The sequence below is a fragment of the Astyanax mexicanus genome, chromosome 9, assembly GCF_023375975.1.
Source record: "Astyanax mexicanus isolate ESR-SI-001 chromosome 9, AstMex3_surface, whole genome shotgun sequence".
Lineage (NCBI taxonomy): Eukaryota > Metazoa > Chordata > Actinopteri > Characiformes > Acestrorhamphidae > Astyanax > Astyanax mexicanus.
The window spans coordinates 38,142,263-38,159,479 of NC_064416.1; the positions used below are offsets into that span (position 1 = coordinate 38,142,263).

The 17,217-nt window shown below is 39.7% G+C and overlaps 1 protein-coding gene across 1 annotated transcript; it reads left to right on the forward strand.

Moving 5' to 3' along the window:
- The first annotated feature begins 2,360 nt into the window (after positions 1-2,360).
- On the forward strand, positions 2,361-16,629 carry LOC103037946 (synaptotagmin-11). Its single transcript, XM_022679823.2, has 5 exons — positions 2,361-2,611; positions 7,600-8,630; positions 13,959-14,124; positions 15,087-15,253; positions 15,813-16,629. The coding sequence occupies exons 1-5, from the start codon at positions 2,416-2,418 to the stop codon at positions 15,960-15,962; spliced, it is 1,710 nt and encodes a 569-aa protein (XP_022535544.2). The 5' UTR covers positions 2,361-2,415; the 3' UTR covers positions 15,963-16,629.
- The last annotated feature ends 588 nt before the right edge of the window (positions 16,630-17,217 follow it).

Below are 17,217 nucleotides of genomic sequence, written 5' to 3' on the forward strand. Positions count from 1 at the left end.
TTATTAAGATATATACATGCGTGCACATACATATACATTCAATGCATCAGTACACATGCCTAGTGTAGTAGCGCCAAACACACACACACACACACTCACAAACACACAGACACACTTGTGTATCAGTGCCCATTCATCCATGCCTCAGCAGAGCCCTGCAGCAGATCTATTCTAATAGAGGATCAGAAGCTTCAGTGCCTGCAGAGCAAATCTTCTGAAAATAGCTGTTTCCTCTTGTTTGCTCAAAAGCTGCTCTGGGCTGGAAAACTGCAGTGTGCACAATCACCCCCCTTACGCACTGCACTTCATCTCAGCACGACTAACGTGATTAGAAGATCAGTCTGACGGAGGGGGTGGAAAGCCTGCACAGATAAAATTGATTTTGGATTAAAGTAAGACATGAAAAATTGCGCCAACATTAAAATGAACGTAGTAGGAATCCCCCTTAAATGAAAGTGCCCAGAATGCGTCTACTTATGCAGCCCAACATCAAAGAAGCCTAAGCTGGTCAAAGTAATTTGGCTCAACTTCTAATAGCTGAGTCAGAGAGAGAGAGAGAGAGAGAGAGAGGAAGAGAAAGAGAGAGAGAGACATAAGTGTCCAGAGAGAGATTAAGTAAATGAAACATTCAAGATGATAAATAGGATAAAATCTCTGATAAGTTCTGTGTATGTTCGCATATCTACCTATATACTGTAGTCATAGGTTATACTGTAGTCATATACTGTAGTCATATACTGTGTTAATGACTGTAGTGTCATTAACACAGTAACAACCAAGTAAAGGGGTTCTTCTAACAAACAGCACCTAGGTGAACTGTTGGTCCATGCTGCTAGTTTTACTTAAAGGTGAAAATTAATTTTTTTTATCTATTGAGGCCCTGCATCCTTATATGTGGACATTACATTTCTGCGTTTCTGCAACATGATCCTTAATATTTGGCCCCATATGGCGATACTGTCTTTACCATATGGTGTTTACATTACAACATTACACTCAATTGATTGGACACAAGTTGACGGGAATCCCAGTCAATCGTTTCTACAACCAGTCCAAACAGAAACATGGGCCGGGTTAAATTTTCATCCAATGTTATGTTTTAGAATTAGAATTAGATTTCAGCTTTACTGTCATTGCACATGTCGCAAGTACAGAGAAACAAAATGCAGTTTGCATCTATTCAGAAGTGCTTAACAAAATATTATTATTTTTATAAACATTATTTTTTGCAGGAGGTTAAAACAATTAGCACAAGCTAATTTCTAAGTCTGGAGTTAACTATGTTTGCATAGATATATATATATATATATACAAGTAATAGAAGAAATCCAGTATGAAATAGACTTTAGGTGTAGTGAAACATGCTAACTTTTTTGAATAACCCACCCCCATTCCATCTGTGCAAGTTCTTAGTTCCTCGTTTTAATTGTCAGGGCCCTCAGAATTTAAGTATTTAAGTAGAAAGCTACTTTGAGCTAATTTTTGGTGTAAAAAAAAATTCTTTGCATCGGCAAAGCTATGCCCCTTTCACAAAGCTATGCCCCTATCACTAACATTGTAAGCCTGTTGGGAGCATCGGCTAAAAGCACTGTATTTTGTAATGCTGGGGGTGTACAGAGTCCATTTCACACTGGATTTGAGTGAGTTGCTCCTTTAAGACTGACCAGCAGGCCATATTAAAGGTTATATCATAAGGTAGAACTGCAACATAATGATTTTCTGAAAAAACACATGTACTATAGTGCATCTTTAAAAAAATAGAATATCATTAAAAACTTTGTTTTAATTATATTAATTTTATTGTTGATTATTATGGCTTATAGCCAATGAAAATTTTAATATAATAAAAGATCAGTTATATTTGGCAGTTTGCCAAGTCCTGCTGGAAAATGAAATCCACATCTCCATAAAAGTGGTCAGCATGAAGTGCTGTAAGATTTTGTGGGAAAACACTGCAAGACTGACACTAAACTTGCAGTGGACCAACACCAGCAGATGACATGTCTCTCCAAACCAGCACTGATGATCAGTAAATTTTACATTTCATTTGGAAATCAAGGAAGCAGAGTCTGCAGGAAGAGTGGAGAGACGCACAGTTCAAACTGCTTGAGGTCTAGTGTGAAGTTTCCACAATCACTAAGGATTTAGAATAAACAAACAGCTTGGAAAATTAAGATATGATAAAATATATCAGAGTTTAAATAGTGATCAAAAGTTAGTTCTGGAATATTAAAACTCTGATTTAAACACAGTGAAACTGTGCTGGTGAATCCCATCCAGCTCTACAGCTTCTCTGAAACAGCGCGTAAATGACGTGGGACCCGCGGAGCTCTGCCACTGGTCGGGCTGTTTGCACGCTTTGATGTCTCTCCGGCGCGCGCGTGTCTCGCGGTCAGTCGGTTTCTGAGCCGGTGGATGAGAGGGAGAGCAGACACGCGGAGCGGAGCACGCGCTGCCCAGAGGGGCGTTACCGGGGGAGTGTGGGCTGATAGTGAAGGACTGCATTACGAGGCAGACAGTGAGGGTCCCGGGGGTCCCGTAAACAACACAGAAACAACCACACACTACAGACACGCAGAGACACACACAACCATGAGGATCCACCTGACAGGTAAAGATCTGCAGCGCTGCTGCATTACTCTGCATTTATTTACTTATCATTTAATCTCTTTAAACTGTCTGTGATGTCTATCATTTTCAGCATCTGTTGTGTTTTCAAACACCTGTTACTGGAGGCCTACCAGCTGATATTGTGTGACAATGTGTTGGGTTTTAGGAGAATATAGATATTATAGAACAGTTTTAGAAAGCTATTTTGAGTCTGTGTTAGGTATTATGGCAGTGTGCTTGGTATTATGAGACAGTATGTTAGGATGTTAGAGTATTATGCCAGGTATAAGAGACTGTGTGTTAGGTAATATGAGACAGTGTTGGGTACTATAAGACATTGTGTTGGGTATTAGAAGAATGATTTGGGTATTTTGTGGCAGTGTGTTGGGTTTTTTGAAAAAGTGTTAATTTTTTGAGGTAGTGTATCAGTTATCATTAGACTGTATGTGAGGTTTTGAAAAACAGTGACTTTGGTATAATGCCACAATATGTTGGGTATAATGACACAATGTTTTAAGAGACAGTGTATTAGGTATTAAGACAGTGTTTGGTATTGTGAGACTGTTTATTTGGTATTAGGAGAATGTATTGTGAATTTTGAGGCAGTGTGTTGGGTATTATCAGACTGTGTTGGGTATTATAAGGCAATATGTTGTGTTTTAAAGGGCAGTATGTTGGCTATTATTTTGAGGCACTGTATTGGGTATTATCAGACAACGTGTTGGGTTTTACAGGGCAGTATGTTGGGTATTATAAGACAGTGTGTTTGGTATTATCAGTCAGTGTGTTTTGTTTTACAGGACAGTATGTTGGGTATTATAAGACAGTGTTGGGTATTATCATACTGTGTATGATGTGTATTTTAGAGGGCAGTATGTTGGGTATTATAAGACAGTGTGTTTGGTATTATCAGTCAGTGTGTTTTGTTTTACAGGACAGTATGTTGGGTATTATAAGACAGTGTTGGGTATTATCATACTGTGTATGATGTGTATTTTAGAGGGCAGTATGTTGGGTATTATAAGACAGTGTTGGGTATTATCATACTGTGTATGATGTGTATTTCACAGGGCAGTGTGTTGGGTATTATAAGACAATGTTTCAGGTGTTGTGAGAAGGTTTTTTGGTTATTATTAGTCAGTGTGTTTTGTGTTATGAGACATAGTGTTGCGTAATAGAGATAAGAATGTTAATTGTCATGTAACAACACGGTCATACTAGAGATTGTGAGCTAAAACGGATTAGCTATCAGTTTATTTAAGAATTAAAAAGGTTGTACCTCTTATCTGACTCTGTGTGTGTGTGTGTGTGTGTGTGTGTGTGGTAATATGAGACAGTGTTTAGGGTGTCATGTGGCAGAGTGCTATTGGAAAGTGTGTAAAATACTGGAACTTGTTCAGTGCTTTTACTGTAAAGCTATGAAACCTCTCTGCTTTCCCCTGTGAGTGTATAAAATCACATCATGCCGTTTCAGTCAACAGGCCATAGCATGGACCCAAATACGTGACTTGCATTGCTATCTAGCACTGATTCACAGCTTATCTCTGGCACTGAACGGCCTGGCAGGTGACCAGAATGACATTTTCCACCTTAATATAAAAGCTAGCCTCTTTTTCATGCAGGCCTTTACATCTGCAGTGAGCTTTAATGTTAGCTTTAGTCTTAGGCTCCACTGGTTGCAGCTGAGGTGCTGAGTCAGTGTGTGAAATGTATGCCAGGCTTTGCAGTATTGCAGTAATCCATAGTATAGGATTTCCTGAGAGCTTTCACAGTGAATTGAGCTAATATTAGCAGATTAGATTAGCAGCACAGTGTGTGGTATGTGCCTCTATATATGTACACATACTGACATGCCACAAGTTATGGAACAGGATCTAGCATAATGTCCCATGACTTTTGCCATGTCCCATAGAAGCCTTGGGTCTCCTGCATTGAATATGGGTGTGATTTTTGCTGTGCTGCTTGTCTGTACTCATGGACACTTGTAGCCACCACTGGTTAATTAGACATTTGGATAATTATAAGACACTGCGCTGTCCACTGTGGGTGGCAATGCCTTCTGTGACATATTCCTGGAACACACGTAACACTGTGGAATGATAAATGCCTGCACAACTTGCTATGACAATAATGCCCAAATGTGTTCAACTTCACAAGATAACACCTCACAAGTTATACTGGTGTGGGCATTTTTTTAAGATAAATACACAACCAATGCATAAATATGTAAACCCAGACATACAGTCAAAAGTTCTAATTCATCTCCTTCTCATTTAATGTTTTTAGTTTTTGATCATTATTTTTTCTGACATTGTAAATGAATACTGAATTAATCCAGACTATGTAGTAAAACATATAAGGAATCTTGTAGTTAATCAAAAAATTACTAATTTATAACTTTCCCGAGGTGGTCCTGATGAGAGCCGGTTTCATCATAACGTTTTTAATGGTCTTTGCAATTGCACTTGAGGCTAAGTTCTTGATTTTTTTTGGATTGACTGGCCTTCATTTCTTATCGTAATTTAGTTCTTGCCATAATATGGATTAGAACATTACTCAAATAGAGCTATTCACTGCATACAAACTGTTCCATTTCAGCTTTTGACAAGGCACAGCTGGTAACTGAAAGTCATTCCATTCCAGTCATTCCTTATAAACCTGACTGAGAAAATTCCAAAATGTGCAAAGCTAGGTAGGAGGTGCATATGCTTTTCTTCATAGTTTGGGTGAATTTAGTACTAATCTACACTGCAGCAAATTTAAAATATTGAAGAAAAAAAAAAAGTCCAAACTTTTGACTTTTGACATGTGACAGCCCATATCAAAGAACATAAAAGTCTATACAGCTTCTTAAAGGAACCTCAACTATGTGTAAAATGTTTGTGGACACCCCTTTCAATGAGTGCATTCTGTTTTAAGAAGCAAACACTGCTGCTGCAGACATGCAAATACGAATATTTATCTTGTTTATAATTACTCAAATATCAAACAGATATTGATATAATACCTAATGCCAGACATGGGCTAGCAGGGTATAAAACCCCTCAGCATTGACCATCCAGATCTCACAACTGTGGTTTGTCATTGAACGCAATCAAACCAGAATATGTTTTATGTGTTATATTCTTTAAATCAGTACCTCTTGCTTAGATGACAGCTTTGCACATATCGGCTGTTTTTCTCAGTCAGCTTTATAGAGGTAGAATCACCTGGAATGGCTTTCAGTTAACAGCTGTGCTGAACTTATCAGGAGTTAATTACTTGAATTTCTTGTCTTCTTAATGTGTTGAGCAACAGTTGTAGGTATACAGTGAATAGCACTATTTGAGTAATGTTTAAACCATATAATGCAAGAACTACTCAACTAAATAAATTAAAAAATATATATAAATGAAGATCAGTCAATCTGAAAAAAAAAAATCTGCAGTCATGAAGACCATCAAACATTTTATGATGAAATTGGCACTCATCAGGACCGCCACAGGAAAGGAAGATCAAGAGTTCCTCTGTTGCACAAGATAAGTTTATCAGAGTTACCAGCCTCAGAAACCACAAGTTAACAGTAAGTTATTCAGAAAACATGTTGTAAAATGTGAAGGAAATATAGGATATTAACTATTTAAGCATATCTATATAATAGTAGGCTAATGATTCCCCAGTGTAATGTCTCTCAGTTTAGCTGCCAGTGCCATTACGTTGCCCAGTATGCAGCAGAGATAATGTCCTGGTCAGACTGGTCTCTTAGCAGGAGAGAAACAGTCCGGATCCTGCTGAGGTCACATGGATGCTCTGGTTTAGATCAAAGTCTCTCCTGCCCCGGCTGCGTCCCCATCGTGGTGCAGTTAGCTGTGATTAGGACCGAGGGACATTTCCTGTGCTCCATAATCAGATAATGAGCGATGTGTGGAGAAAAACTGCAGCGCTAAACAAGCCGAGAGCAGGCGAGGAGTGTGGAGGCGATGCTGGCTCCGGATCTCCGTTAGTCATCGCTGTTGGTGGAATCATTAGCATGCCTCACCCTTTTCAGACAACTCAGTACACTAGCGGTGAATAACTCTAACAAACCATGTGCTAACAAAGTTAGCTATCTCTGAGTTCAGGTTAGCTCTTAGCATTTTATTAAAGGTTTAGCTTGGAGTTGGCTATTCAGCAATGTTCCAATTAGATTTTTAATCGAACCATAATGTCCATTAAAAGACTAATGTAACAATCCTAAACTGAATCATTTAAATAAGCATTTTACAAGATAACAGCTTTGAATAATCTCTCTTCACCCTTGATAGAGAGCATGCTGCTAAGTGCCATGTGTAATTGTATTATTGTATGAATTTTAGTGTGAACATTATCTCCTATATTTCTTAATGTTACTATTAGTATCTTTTGGGCTGGGATAGAAAAGTCTCCCAACTCCAGATAAGAGTCATATATGATCATAAGTGAAATGAAATCACTTTAAAAAATGAAGGTCAGTCAGTCCAAAACATTTAAAGAACTTTGTATTTCCACAAATACATTCACAAAGACCTTCAAATGATATATGATGAAACTGGCTCTCATCAGGACCGCCCCAGGAAAGGAAGGGGAAAAGTTAACTCTGTTGCGCAGGATAAGTTCATCAGAGTTTTCAGTCTCAGAGCCAGAAGTTAACAGCACCCAAAAGTAATAATTTTGTTTAACACTTTTAAGTTACTACATGATTCCTTATGAATTCCTTTATAGTCTGTATTCATCTACAATGTAGGCAAAATATTTAAAAATAAAACATTGAATCAGGTGTGTCCAAACTTTTGACTGGTACTTTGTCTGACATTTTTATACTCAACTGTGTCCAAACTTTTTCAGCTACCACAATAAGAAGCTGTAGTTGGCTTCTTATTAGGCAGTTTACTCATACTGATACAACTTTAATTTAATGTCATGTAGAAGTGCATAACATTTTTTCACACTTTGCTGAATATCTTCTTATTTCTGTATCTTCCTCTACATCAGTTCACCTTCAGATCCTGCTGGCAGTTGGCCTGGCCATCTTCTGCTTCTGCCTTGTATTGGGCTGCATCATTTGCTGGCGCCGCAGGAAGTCCTTCTCCTATAGTGACAAAGAGGCGGGGCTCTCCCTTCCCTCTGGTACTCTGGATCATGTGACTGTGACTTTAAGTCCTTCCCCATCCATCAATGTCCTACCCATCAAACAACAGTATGAAGAGCTTGACGGTGATGTATTGGACTATCCACCTCAGGACAGCAGTTCCACTCCCTCAGAGGATGACCTGAGCTCTCTTTCACGTGTCCAGGTGGATCCAAAAGGGCCTCAGAAGTCTAGCTTCCCCCTGCGGCGCCTCAGTTCGCCGGTTCTGTGTTCCTCTCCCTCTAAACTGTCCGTCCGTGGCCGTGCCTCCCTCCCCAGCATCCCTAAACTCGGCCTGGTGTCTAAAACCCGCCGCGCCTTGGACCGTCGCTCCACAGTGGCTGGCGACAACTTCTTGTGCACAGAAAACAGCAAGCTGACCAGTGGCGACCAACAGGGGGCGCTGTCTTCATCCCCATATGGCTCCAGTCCACAGTGGGAACCATCGTCGCCTAAGTACGGCTCCAGCTCCAGACGCAGTTCCATTTCCAGCAAGCAACCACCATCCCTGCACTTTACCCTGCTCTTCTCACCAGCAGAGGGCACTCTTACAGTCACAGTCCTGGGGCTGTTCCGGGCTTCCCGCAGGGTAAGTGGGGCAACAGTCCGAGCCAGTTTGCCCCCTGTCTGCCCAGCTGCCCTGCAGGGGGTTCCAGCACGGAGGCACAGTCTGAGTCCAGAGCCCCAGGCTCAGGTCCTCACCCTGCAGGCTGGCTCTCTGGAGGAGCTGAAGTCCTGCACACTGAGGCTGGTCGCTTACGGCAAAGATTTCTCCGGCCTCCGGGAGACGCCACTGGGGGACCTGGAGCTGACCTGTGCAGAGATGGACTGGGAAGCAGACGCAGCTGTCATGTACAACCTCCAGCTCAACCCAGCAAGGAGGAGGCTCAAAAAGGTAAAAAATCCTTCTGTACAAAAAGGAAAACTGTCAGTTTCATTGCCTGGAATTTTTTAAGATTTTAAGAAATCAGATATTTGTTTTGTAAATTTACTGATGAATACTGTGTAAAAACAGAGGATCACAAATATAGACAATTCTCTTAAAATTTAGGAAATTCAGAACATGTATTATATTGATATGCAAAATATTGATTTAATGTCAAAAAATGATTTTTATGTCGCAGTGCTGTTAGCCAGTCAGAGGCGATATGTTTGCATGAATGAATTCTCATGAGCAAGAACCAAAATTCCACCGTTTCCTCTAAACACTCCTCACAAAGACTAAAGCAGCGTTATACCAGATCACTGGAGTACTTTTTTCACAAAAAAAAAACAGCTCACTTTGCATTCATTCATACTAGAGACCACAACTAAGCATTTTAAAATGAATAAAAAAAAACAATAGATTGAGACCTTTAAATTCAACATAGCTACATGTTGGGGGAGGGTTCCACATGAATAATTATGAAATGTGAAGGGGACAAGTGATGTCACTAACACGTTGCACATATTATATATTTTATAATATATGTGATATTTATTACTTTGTATAATGTTATAAACGCTCCAAAGCTAAGAACTGCCTCCCTGCTACAGCCTTGATTAAGCAGCTGCACGTATCAGAGCTGCCTCTGGCTGGTTTTATCATGTGTCACCAAGTCCATCAAAAAGCTTTCCACCTGTGAGGTCAGTACTACGCTGGACCATACCTGAGCCAGGTGACTCAAATGGATGGAAAACACAGTGCTCTGCCTGTGTAATAATGGCTATCAGGTTGGCGCTATCTCTGTGAGAATGTGTTTTTGTAATCAGTGCAGGGCAGCTGATTGTGTGCACTGTATTTTCCACTCCGCTGAGAGATGCTGATAGGGCTTAGCGCTGAGTGACTGGACTGTAGACAAGTGGGACACTGGCCTGGCGGGCCGCCCGCGCTTTGTCCTCCACTGGGGAGGAAAACAGTGCCAGAGGGCATCGAACACAACCTGTCAAAGAAGCAGAGAAGAGAAATTGACAGTGTGGGAAATAAACCTGAAGCTGTGTTCACATTATAAGTGGAACAATATATTAATTTTTTTTTTTTGCATAAATGTAACACAGATTTGTTTTTCGAGATGTTACAAAGAACTTTATAAACCAAATAAACACATTTGACATAATGAGAAACAAAGCATAATTTAATTTAAATGACATACATTTTGCATGCATTTAACAGCAATATATGTCAAAATCACCAAATGTTTAATGGATGGCCCTTCTACTAAATGCATTTAGTTCCTTTAAGTTGCACCAGTTGCTGACACAGATGTGCAAATGCGCACACATCTTGTCTAGTCCTTACAGAGTCCCTGTGGACTGTTTGTCTCTAGAACAGACAAACAGAAACCAATTGGCACAATGCCTAATGCCAGGTGTAGACTAGAGGGGTATAAAACCCTCTGCATTAAGCTGTGGAGCAGTGGAACTGTGTTCTCTGGAATAATAGTGGTGCTCCATCCAATACTTTTTGGATGAGTTGGGGAAGTAGGGATGATGGCGATGGTGGGGTGGTGATCATCCAACATCCTGATCTCACTAAAGCTATTGTTGAAACAGTCTAAAACCAAGTAGCAGGTGTGAAAAGGCTCGCAAATATGGTCCAACCAAAGAACCAGAATTTGGTGAGACTAAAAGAGGTGGTCTCAGTCCAGATCTACTGAACCATGATCTGGTTTATTCGCAGTGTGAAAGCACTTTTTTCTAGAAGGTTTGGAAGTTTCAGCAGGCAACCCTTAACCATGAAGCCACATGGATGCAGACGTTTTCCTATTGTTACTCTAAATTGAGACTTACAGAGGTTGGACAATGAAACTGGAACACCTGTCATTTTAGTGTGGGAGGTTTCATGGCTAAATTGGAGCAGTCTGGTGACCAATCTTTATTAACCAGTAAGAGCAAAGTGTGAAGGTTCAATTAGCAGGGTAAGAGCAGTTTTGCTCAAAATATTGCAATGCACACAACATTATGGGTGACATACCAGAGTTCAAAAGAGGACAAATTGTTGGTGCACGTCTTGCTGGCGCATCTGTGACCAAGACAGCAAGTCTTTGTGATGTATCAAGAGCCACGGTATCCAGGGTAATGTCAGCATACCACCAAGAAGGACCAACCACATCCAACAGGATTAACTGTGGACGCTGTAAGAGGAAGCTGTCTGAAAGGGATGTTCAAAAAACATAAAAACACCGCTGCCCAAATGACGGCCGAATTCAATGTGCACCTCAACTCTCCTGTTTCCACCAGAACTGTCCGTCAGCATGATAAATTATTGTGCTCTAAAACCTCTAAATGGTTTTAGTTTCATTGTCCAACCCCTGTATATATAAACAGAAATAAATCTGAAAGGATCTGTATCATGCTCACAATGGGAATCGAATTCTGGCAGAGATGTAGAATTCAGCACAATACCTGGTAATGATAACATGATGTAAAAAAAGTAAACTACAATCTGAAACCAAAACTAAGTGGACCAAATGTACAGAATACAATATAAAAATCACACAAACCTTGGTGCGGACTTGTGTCTAGACTTTCACGCATGAAAAGTCCCCAAGAATCTGCTACTGCTGATACATTTTGTCTGTATGTCAAAAACATTGACGATTCAATGCAGTAGCAATTTCACACAAACTGAAAAGTCTAAGCAAAATTTACAACTAAGCAATACTACAGAAACAGACATATAAAGGTGAGGAAGTGGGAAGTTGGGGAGGGGGGTGGTAAAGGTGAATGATGCTGCACGGACAGACTGTCTCTTGAAGGAGGATGCGGTGTGTGATGTAGCGGAGGCTGTGTGTCAGGTTGTTTACTGTGATCTTTTCCAGGGTGTGTCACACCACTGTGCATACAGTTCCCATGACCTGAGCCCACTGTCACTACATCATCATTGCTTCCCTTAACGCTGTAATTGTAGTGACATCAAGGGCATGTATCACGGAAAATTAAAGTTTCCGGGCTGTTTTTTTTTTAAGAAACGATCCAGTTGGCACATAAAGAAATCTACCAAACTCTACTCTTGCGTTTTTTTAGTCCCCTTCAGAATGAGCCGTTTAAGGGCTCTGTCACTTTTATGCAAATTAACTGTTGTAGGCCCCCTTTACCTTTAAGCTTAGTGTTTACCACACGTTAATGTTAGCTTAACTGGGATAGAAGCACAAAACTCATTATTTGGAAGTATTTACATCTTCCTCATGTGCTGACATAGATCCCTCCCTCAGGTGAAATCTGCTGGGTAATTCTGCTGTGTACAGTCTGAGGAAGTTGCATTTGTGAATGTAATTTGTAGTATTGTAGTGTGACAAAGGTTTGCTATTGCTGAACAACAGTTCTTGGTGCAGTTTAAGATTGGACCCTTGAACGAAGATTATATGAACTATAAAATTTTAAAAACTAAGTGTTATAGATTTGTTTTAAGCACCAAGGCTTCTCTGCTGGTATATAAGTATTCTTTTTCTGACAGTAATCATTTTAATTTATTTGATTAAAAAGAGAAATGCTGGACCATTTTTAAATGTAGTTACTGTAAAAGGGCTTTACTCGTTAAAAGTAGAAAATATACAAATAATTGTTGATGTTAAATAAACAACCCAGCAATTGTTTTTACGCCTACTCTACAGTGATAAAGCACAGATCCAATAAACACAGTAGAAGGAATTAATTTATTATTATTTACAGTGCAGAGAACTCATACACAGGGAAAAGTTTGAGTTTCTGCCATAATGTCCTATTAAGTAATCTAATCTTGGCAGGGGGTGAATTTGCTGATGTAGGCTTTAGAGGAGAAAACATGGCTGATACAGCAATCACGGGGGTGACGTAATCTTCAGTGGGCGACTGTGTGTGAGCGTGTCTGCAGAGTGTGACTTGTGATTATACGTTGGTGTTAGATAAGCTCAGATCGCCCAGTGTGTTATAATGGCCAAACTCAGAGAGGCATGAAATCTGTGTCCAACTGACTGCCCACTGACCATCCCACATCAAAACACATCTGTCACGACATAAACAAGCATGAAACAGAGATTCAACTCCAGCGTTAAAGACTGAGTCCAATAACTGGAAGGAGAAAACATGAGACATGGGGTGAACACAGCTAATGGGATTTTTATACATTGTAGTCTAGTTAGAAATGGTCAGATACAGTACCAGTAAAATATTTGGACACACATTCTCAATCAAGAAACTCTTTATTTCTATTTTTAATTTATTTTCTACATTGTAGATTAATATTATACTGGTCCAGCGGTCTAAAGCGCTGCCACTATGAGCGGGAGGTCGCAGGTTCGAATCCCAGCTCATGCAGCTTTGCCATCAAGCTGCCGGCGCTCAGAGGGAGCAAAATTGGCCCTGCTCCCTCCGGATGGGTAGATGGCGCTCTCTCCCCACATCACTCCTAGGGTGATGTCCACAGCACAGGTCGTCTGTGAGCTGATGTATCAGAACCGAGTCGCTGCGCTTTCCTCCAAGCACACTGTGATGATACTCAGCAATGCTACATCAGCAGCAGCTCAAAAAGAAGCAGTGTCTGACTTCACATGTATCGGAGGAAGCATATGTTAGTCTCCACCCTCCTGGTATGTTGGGGCATTACTAGTGATAGGGGGAGTCCTAATGAGTAGGTTGGGTAATTGGCCGTGTACATTGGGAAGAAAACGGGAATTTTTAAAAATAAAATTTAATTAAAAAGTCAAATAATCTAAAAAAGGCAAATAAAAAAAAGACGTGAAAACAATTAAGGATACATATGTAATTATTTAGTAAAAAATATATAATAATTGGCCTCAATATTCCATAGTAAATTAGTAAAACAATAATATGAATAACACACTTGTTCTTAAAAAATGAGCATTTAATAATAAATATATAAATGTAAATAAAATCATCAATATAAAATTATATTTATATCAGGGGTGCCCATTACTTTTGTATTAATCACAACAATATTCTGTTGTTATTCCTATTTAAATTATTTTTAAAAAGTAATATAATGCTAATATTTCCCTGTGTTGAAAGGAGACAAAATAATTATATGCAGGCAGGCTTGTATTATAGCCACGTCTTTGTAATAAGAGCAACATGTGGATTTGCATTGTCTTGTTGGAAAAAAATCTAGGATGTCAATGGAAAAGGTGTCGCCTTACACTAAGATCTTAATGTAATTGTCTACATTACAGCTGCAGTCCCCATATAATGAACTGTCACTAATGCTGATCAGCTGTTTCATTGTGTGTGTATTGATGTCTGTTTTCAGAGTCAGAGCACTCAGGAGTCACTGGGCAGTCTGAAGGTGTGTCCCTCCAGACCCCTGGGTCAGCTCTTCATCCTGCTCCAGTACCAGACGCAGGCCCAACGCATCAAAGTAATGGTGCGCAAGGCGGAGAACCTGGCCAAGCTAACTAGAATGCCCGGAGCTGCAGGTACGTTTAGTGATTTTTGTTTTTGGTTGCCCTCCTATAGTTTTATCCAAGTTAGAGCCATCATCTTAGCAGCTATTACACTATACTGGTAGTACTGGACGATATGACTAAAATGTATAACAGTGTGTATTTCAAGATTCTGATGGTTTTATGGTATATCATGGATTTTATTTATTATATTTTTTTGCATGACTGGGCTTTTATGTAGGTCTGTGACCTTACTGTTAGGAGTACATTTAATTTAAAACACTAATACTTTAAATTAAGGCTTTGATTGGTATTGGGTTTAATTTGGCCTTGTCTGGGGGAGAAGAGGGATGTTTCTCTGAGCCGTGGATTGATTGCGTAATTCCATTTATCTCTTTCTGAGTAAATAGTTGCTGTTTGCTGTTGTCTTTCTATTTTACTCGGATAAAAACACTCATACATTGAGAAACAGCAACAGGATCTCCTCAGATAAAGTGCTGTTCTCATTTTTCTTCAGGCAGGAAAAAGCGAGATGAGTGTTTTACTCCACAGAACTGAGCTCCCATTGTGTTCTCCGGTGTGTTAGCTTGTTATGCTAACTGGCTAGCGTTAGTTAGTGAGCTGTATCTGCTTCTTTAGTCGTGCTGTTCTACACAGTGCTCCACAGTGCCTCTAAGTGGTATGGAGATATGTGAAAAATGCATACCGGATCAACCGGTATACCGCCCAGCACCATATACTGTATGTCCAAATGTTTGTGGACACCCCTTATAATAGATTAATTCAGCTTCTTCAAGTTGCTCCCATTGCTGAGCAAAACAGATGTGCAGATGGACACACATACACCTTATCTAGTCCCTGTAGTTAATTAAAGTATTGCCAATAGAATCAAACTCTCTGGATGAAATGGACAGTTTTTTACTTGGATTGTGTGGATAAAAAACACCAGTGAAGTTTCAAGGATTCTTTAACACTTGTATCTGTATGGTTTGCAGATCACTACGTTGTCATCAACCTGCGGCAGGGTGGGAAAGTGATCTGCACTAAGGAGACGAAGGGAGCGAGTGGCTCTAATGCGGTTTGGAACGCACCTTTCCTGTTCGACTTACCAGCTGGTGACATCGTCAGGCTTTCATTGGTCTTGGAGTTCATCGTCATGCAGGTAGAGAAGCATTCTCACGATCCCAGTAAATTAGTTGATTAAGTAACTGATTAGTTTCATAATATCTCAGGATAGATTTGATACTTTTAAAAATAGAATATCTTACTGTGCTGAGTAAAAGTTAACAGCTGTGTGCATGTACGTGTGTGTGAGTGAGAGAGAGAGGGGTAGTGTGAGTTAGTTTATATAGATAGATAAATATAGATTTAATCTATATTTTAGCCGTAATAATCAATCTAATCTATTTCAAAGTTCTTGATTTTTTTAGATTGACTGATTTTCATTTCTTAAAGTATTTTTTCTTTACTTAGTTGAGTAGTTCTTGTTATAATAGGGATTAGAACATTACTCAAATAGGGCTATTCACTGTATACTAACTTAAACACATTAAAGGAAAGAAATACAATAATTAACTCTTAACAAGTTCAGCAAATCTGTTTCATTTAGTATATTTAAATTACTAACATTTAAATACATATATTGTTTACATATCTCTGTGTTAAAATGAGCTGTACGGAAAGTTAAAATGCTCATTCACCTTACTGTTCTTTCTTCACAGGGGAGGCTGTACACAAAAAGCAGTGTCTTGGGCCGCGTTCTGATTGGTTACGAGGGTCCGGAGGCGGGGCAGCAGCACTGGAAAGAGATGTGTGATCGAGGGCAGGTGGAGACCGCACGCTGGCACACACTCCAGCCAGATACACTGTAGGACTGAGTCTTAATGATGGACATTAAACCCCCAGATCATGTGGGTTTTGAAGCATTCTCCACTGCCGTGGCCTCTGTCCGGGCTCTGAGTAGTGAACGGAACTGTAGAGAGAGAGAGAGAGAACCAGCTGAAAAAAACTGTCCACAAGGCTGGTTATAATGTGAGTGTCTGTATATGAATTGTAAGTACTGTATTTATTAATGAACAATGTGAATAGTTGCAGATATTTTTTCCAGATTCTCAAAGATTGCCAAGATTGCCAGATTGCCAAACTAGCTTTGTGGCAATGTGTGGAAATAGTGTTGAATTTTGTGAGATATGAAAAGACTTGATGATGAATATGATGGCTGTCTGTATGTGCATGTCTTCGTTTTGATGTCTCGTTCTGTCTTGGTTCACTTGGTGTTGTAAGACATTAAAGTAGCTGCTGCCGAACTGTCCAATCAGAAAGTTATAGAGCAATGGTTTGGCCAAGAATTCCCAAAACATATACTTTTAGTTTTGTACCGTTTTCACTCCTGATATGAGATGTATTCAGCCAGAACACCTGATTTTTGGCCAAATTATTGCTTTAGAATACAGCTATTGGTTGTGTGTATTTCTCTGACTGCATGTTTGATCCTGGAAGTAAACTTCATTTCTTGTGGTGTTGAACTCTCCACTCTGACGAAGGCTGGCATTACATCAATAAAATGAAAATATTATCTATATTATCCATAAATCTCACAGTAGCTAAGTTATTTACTGATCTTTTCTCCAGATAAGCATGAGCGTAGGATTTTGGAAGCAGTATAATCAGATTTTCAGAGTTTTCCTTTGATATCGATGAAGACGCAGTCGTCCTCCATTATGGATTGCTATGCAGATAGAAGAGATTGCCCAGAGGAGGTGGAATTACTAGAACATCCTGATTTTATGCATGATGATGCTTATATGTCATTTATAATCAGCCAGCACAAGCTTAGTGGAGCAACATAACATCTCCTCCAGATTTATTCCAAAGAGGAGTGAACGAAGCAAAACAAGGTTATTTTTAAACCTCAAGGACGAAGTCAGCTGGAAGAGGAAATCATGTGTAATGAGTTTGTAATTCAATTCAATTCGTCTCACAGCTTAACGGACTTATTAAGATTAAAGAAGGCAGGTTGGGCAAGGCGATGACTCATCTCGTGCCCGGCTTCGACCTCTCATGTGTGCTGCGCTACTTTTAGTGAATGAAACATTAATTGCCAGAAGAAACAATCAAGTCCTTTGC